Source organism: Myxocyprinus asiaticus, chromosome 24 (genome assembly GCF_019703515.2).
Source record: "Myxocyprinus asiaticus isolate MX2 ecotype Aquarium Trade chromosome 24, UBuf_Myxa_2, whole genome shotgun sequence".
NCBI classification, from domain to species: domain Eukaryota; kingdom Metazoa; phylum Chordata; class Actinopteri; order Cypriniformes; family Catostomidae; genus Myxocyprinus; species Myxocyprinus asiaticus.
In genome coordinates this window covers 42,338,041-42,343,916 of record NC_059367.1, presented here as the reverse complement: position 1 = coordinate 42,343,916, position 5,876 = coordinate 42,338,041, and the positions used below count along the sequence as shown (strand labels likewise).

General features: G+C 38.2%; 1 protein-coding gene across 1 annotated transcript; it reads right to left on the bottom strand.

Annotated features, from left to right (window-relative positions):
• Nucleotides 1–639: 639 nt before the first annotated feature.
• Nucleotides 640–3,676, bottom strand: LOC127415184 (doublesex- and mab-3-related transcription factor A1-like). The gene is made up of 2 exons (XM_051653816.1): nt 3,301–3,676; nt 640–2,771 (listed from the first exon to the last, which is right to left on the bottom strand). The coding sequence occupies exons 1-2, from the start codon at nt 3,674–3,676 to the stop codon at nt 2,050–2,052; spliced, it is 1,098 nt and encodes a 365-aa protein (XP_051509776.1). The 3' UTR covers nt 640–2,049.
• Nucleotides 3,677–5,876: the final 2,200 nt, after the last annotated feature.

The window sequence follows — 5,876 nt, the reverse complement described above, 5'->3', positions numbered from 1 at the left end:
CCCAACATCAAACACCACAAGGTTCGATTATGAGTATGATGTGGTGAAACATCCAAATGAATTACATTCATTAGTCCTGTTGAACCAATCCCTCTCCATCTAGGAGCTATCTCTGAAGATGTTTCTGGAAATGTCAATTCCGAAAACCTACCTGGAGAAGACATACAACCAACAGAGTACTTACTTGAGAAGGAAAAGTACAAGAAGAAGATAACTTATCTGGAGTGAGCTCTGAAAAGAAAAACCTACCTGAAATGAGAATGGAGAAACAGCCTAAAATGGTCCAACTTGTGCTAAGGAAACATACCTGACATTCTGTTTGAAGCTAATGAAGTGCATTCCCACGAGTCTGATGTACCTGAGGAGGAAATTACTCAGGATGAATGAGAGGCAGATGAAAATCACATGAATGCCATATCAAAAAAATTGTAAATGCAAATGCTTAAAATGTAATAAATAAGTAAGGGATAATTCGCAGCTAGATGTGCGTTAAATGATTTTAAATGCACAACATGGAAGTGCATTTTTAAATTGTTTAATGCACACCTAGCCGTGGATTATCCCGTTTATATCATGGTCACAGTTACAGCTGTTATAGATTTTTTTGCGATGCAAATTTTGACTGGAAGTATAAATAAAATAAAAAATAAAAAAAAACAGTTAATTTTATCTAAGGCCCATTAGATCTAGAGCTCCGCCTGATCTAAATCAGACACAGAGAAAAAGTAGTGCAACCACACAATTGGTCAAACTGTGAATTTAAATGCACAATCCAGAAATAATAATATTCACAGAACATAGAGGGGTTTTCACTCCAGAGAAATTTACTATTTAATTTGTATTCATTGTCATTTTCACATTAATGTGGAAAAATGTATGTTACAAATGTGGCAGTGACAGTAGCACTTACTGTATCATAGGGGAAAACAATTCAAAACACTTCTTCCGTTTTTGACCTCTGAGACATCAGTATGGTATCCATCAAGGCTGCAAGACTGAATGAATTAAGAATGAAATCGCAATTTGTCCTTGGACAGTAGCGCTTCACCGTAAAATGCAAACAAACAGCGCTTCTCCTTCAGCGTTTGAGTCAGAGATGTGTGAGCGCTGGGGCCTCTAGTGGCTATAGGTGGCACTTCAGCACAGCAACATAACATACACAACACATTATAGTTTAAATCATCTTGCATCACCTTACTGCACAGCAAAAGACACATTTAATAGGTCCTCAATTCCTTCTCTCGCCCTCCGTGCAAAACAAGCTGAATTCCGTTATATTAGCTATGATGATGAAAGTGGTAAGGAAATGTTTTCAATTGCTACAGCTCACTCTGCTTGACCTGTAATGTTATATTGCTAGGGTTACAAGCAACACATTAATATCGAACGGTGATTAAAACTGACCAGAACTACCTGTGCATTCAAAGGTTTGAAACGCACAAATTCCAGCCAATCAGAATAGAGTATTTGCCATTCTAGATTAATGCGTCTACTCTGCTGTCCTCCATAATGAGACATTGCAAGAGTTTTACACCTCTGTTCAAATGACCTCCAGATGCAAATATAGTCTCAGGGCTGGGATTAACCGCCACATCACAAAACACAACAGCATAAGTCATGCAATGCTGTCTTTAAATCAACTGTGAAGCGCTACAGGAAACATGGAAGAGACACCAGTGTTCATCAGCCCTGTATTACTGATTCCAACCCAGAGATTCCCCTTGAACACCCATTTTAATGCCTTAATGTTAAACTTGTTAATGCATTAAAATCGTTTATATAATAACACATGCACAGCAAAGTTTTGTACAGATAATTAACTTAAGATGAAATAGATTTTGCTTTTATTTAACATGAAATGATGTTTGACGTAAGTTTTATTGACAAAAAGTGATTCAAATATGCATAATCACATATACATGTTTTACTAACTATTTAACATAATGACATACAGATTGTAGACATTGGCCAAAAAGACTAATTTCATATATGCACAAGATGTGCAAATTATACATAGTTATATGAGAAAGTAAGTGATTGTGTTTGTGGTTATTTGTCGGGGCTGAGCGTTGAGAACAGACCAGCCGTGTTGAAAGTGTTTTTGGAGTAAGGAAAGTCCCACAACGCCCCATGAAATGGATATTCTGTTGGCGGTCGCAGTGACATCTGCGGAAGAAATCCAGATGCCAGATACTGCGGAATAAAGTTTGGTGTTGAATATGCGAGTCGCAGCGAACCAATCGCAAACCGAGGGTTAAAACCCAACAGAGCATCGCCGCTGACACAGTTAGTGGAGGACGTCTGGAGAGGCGAGAAAGCTGATTTGGAGCTGAAGCGTCTCAGCGGAGCATCTGTGAGATGGATGGCAGGTGATCGTGAGATGGGGAGACTCTCCGACAGTGGCATGACATCTCCATGTGAGTTGTGACCCTCTCGAGAACCGAGCAGCAGTTCTATGGCCTTTACCACGTCTCCTGAGCAGCTCTTCAGAGCAGAATCAAGAACGCCTTGTTTCACGTGAGGGAAGATCTTCATCAGCACCTTGGCTGGGTCTCGATGACCGGTTTCAAGTGGCGGGTCTTTGGGTGATTCACTGAGTTCTGAGGCGTTCTGAGAGCACGGACTCGCAGCGTGATCTGACAGCTGATCCGGTCCAGGATAAATGCTGCCGTGTGACGGGTCACTCTTTCCTGATGGAAAGTTTGCGGCAGGCATGTGCGGTGCAAACAAACCCCAATTCATGAATCCATCGAATACACTGCCATTATTATCTGCAGAAGTAATGAAAAATAACGTCAAGTCTTTTTATTCATAGAAGAACTGTAAATGTAAATGATGTTACACTTGAACCGAACTCACTCCACTTTAAGATTTTCAGATATCTATTTGATTTAATCACTTTCCACTCACTGTTGTATTTTGGAATTCAGTTCAATACTATATTAATAGGCTACTAATTAATGTGTTTTATGATTATTACTGATAACAAAACAAATGATAATATTTTGTTTCATTGAAGATAATTTGTTTTCAAATTCAAAATAATTACTTAACCTATTAAGAATATTTAACTTCAATAAATGCAGCTCCATAAAGAATAAACATTACATTAGTTTTCTATAATTATAAATTAATTAATTAGAATTAATTAAAAAGAGAATCTACTTGGATGGTCTGATTCGATCGGTTCACAGATAAACAATGTCTATGAAGAAAAATCCGCAAATGACGTATGAATACACTTTTGAAATAAAACAAATTAACACGCGTATGAAGGAGTTCAGTGATTGACGCTCGTACCGTCTTTGAACGCGTCCGGACTGAGGGCGTCAAACGTGGGCGGAGCGGCGGAGTTCAGCGGGGTTCTGGAGAGTCTCATGCCGCCCTTGGTCATTTCTGCCGCGGGGTAAATCATCTGCAACTCCTCCTGCGCCTGTTGCCTCCGTAGGGCGACCTGAGCGGCCATGACGCGCTGCCGTTCTGCGATCAACGCGCATTTGACGCACGCACAGTCCCGCCAGCGGCAGAAGCGCTTGTGGCCCTTGAGAGCCGAAACCACCCCGTGATTCCTGCAGCGGGCGCATTTGGGGCTGCGCGGGTAACTGCGGTCCTCCGGCCGGAGAAAGAGCGCCGGGTGCGGGGAGAGAAGAGCGAAGCGGCCGCTGCTCGACTCCATCAGTGTGTGTGAGACAGTTTCTACTGCTTAAGGTGAATGAACTGAAGATTTAATGCTGCAGGTGACAATAGAGAAACACGACACCCGACACACCCTTCACACATACACACTCCCTTTCCTCTCATGAGTTTGACTATAGGTGTAATTATCATAGTACATAGCTACATATTACAGTGTTGTCAAATAATTCACAATTTCCTCAAACATTAATTTTCTTCATTAATACTCTTTCTTCAAAACCAAACTTTGTTTTTAAATGACACACAGGGGACACCATTGAGATACATTCAAATACAATCTTTTGCACAAACTGTAATTAATCAGGAATCATTCTGAAGCTCAGTCTGAAAGTGTTTGAACTGACAGTACATAACACTACAATACATCGTATACAGAAATATATCTGTCAAAATGAAAACACAGTAACACATAATTCTAAAATACAGAGGGTTTCACTGTACATATACTGTAAAACTACAGGTTGAGTCCACAGCACACTGAGAACCTGTAGACAAGATCAACTTAATCTGCATCACCGTTACAGTTCATTAAACAGAACTACAGGCTTTATCCATCTAGTGTGACTGTCCTAAACAAACTCAAACAACAGCTCTAATTATGGTCATTAACTGTCTTGTGTTTGTCAAATGAGTCCATCTGTAATTCTGCTCACATTCACCATTAAATTGACTGTCCTGAAATCACACAGCTTTAAAAGTCATTCCACTGTCATTCAGTAGAAGATAGCTTAAAATTAATTTAATAATACACATTGTATCTTGTGAAACATAAGCAAAAACAATTAGACAAATACGTTTTAAACTCTTTATCAGGCAAAACCAAATTAGAAATGACATTTGGAGATGTAATCACAGTTTGTATACATTTTCATTTATGCATTTGGCAGATGAAATGTCATTTTATTCAGATTTACAGTGCATTTATGTTTAATCAAACTTTTGACCTTCAGGAACAATCTGCACCTCATTTAATCTGTTTTCTGCATTTGTTCTGCACCTGCACACAACTTTGTTGGATGTTCATACTTTTCTAGAATCTCTCCAAAAATACAAAGAAAATAAATGCAAAACTCTTGCACAGATTCACATAAATCCTCCAGTTCATTTGAGTTTAGTTTATTAGTCTTAGAGGTGGAGGAAAACATTTATATTTCAAAGTATCACATTATATTACCTCATGATACTGCATTGTAACTTAGTGTTGCATCATTTTAACAAACACTCAATTATGTTTATTCTCTGTACAGCTACATAGAGTTTTCATATAATGATTAATATGCTGGAACTAAGACATGCTTTTCCTACAAACTATTATTTTTTTTTACTCTACACTACTTCTATGGATCTTTGATGAATCAGGACAATCAGCACATGTCCATTGAAGTCCAATGAAGATGAATGAGAAAATATTGCAATACACTAAACGTAAAAAATCACAATATTTCTATATCTCGATCCTGATATCAAATAGCTAGATCCCAGCCTATTCCCACTAATAATCTCTCTTGTTTATCGTGTCTTTCATTTTCAGGAATAATCTGCAGAGTTAATCGGCCCGCGCACTAAATTCACAGCAACTTTCTTTCTGGTATTTGCATTCATTTGGTTGGTTAGACACCCGCGTGCACTTCTGGGAGAGAGATAGAAAATAAAGGAACAGAAGGATGCTTTATCATTTCTTCTGCATCTATGTGTTATCACGGAGCTTGTGACTCTTATCTGAACACATGCTGCTTTCTACACGCATGCCTAACAAAGCCACACAATAAAAGTACTGTGTGTGTGTGTAAGAGAGATCCTGCACAGAAATAAATAAAGCGGTACTAAAACAGGTTCCAGGGTGGGCTTGCAAATATTCTATTTTTGTTCTGTTATAAACCTATAAAAATTTTACTTAGATGTATGTCATTTCTAAATAAACGGACCAATTCGTCATTCTCAGTGAAAGAACGTTTATTATTGATTGCCCCCAGAACTGTTAAAATTGTTGAAACTGGCTCAAGTTTCTCAATTAAAGTGAATTGAAGCTTCAGTCTGTTTTTCCAACCACTACATTACTTGTTTTTTTGTTTAAAACTGAATCATTGTAATAAAGGTTACTTTAATTATTAATAGTGATAATGCTAATTGATATGCAGCATAATATGAGTTAAGAACACATTTGTGGTTTAGTGTCAAAG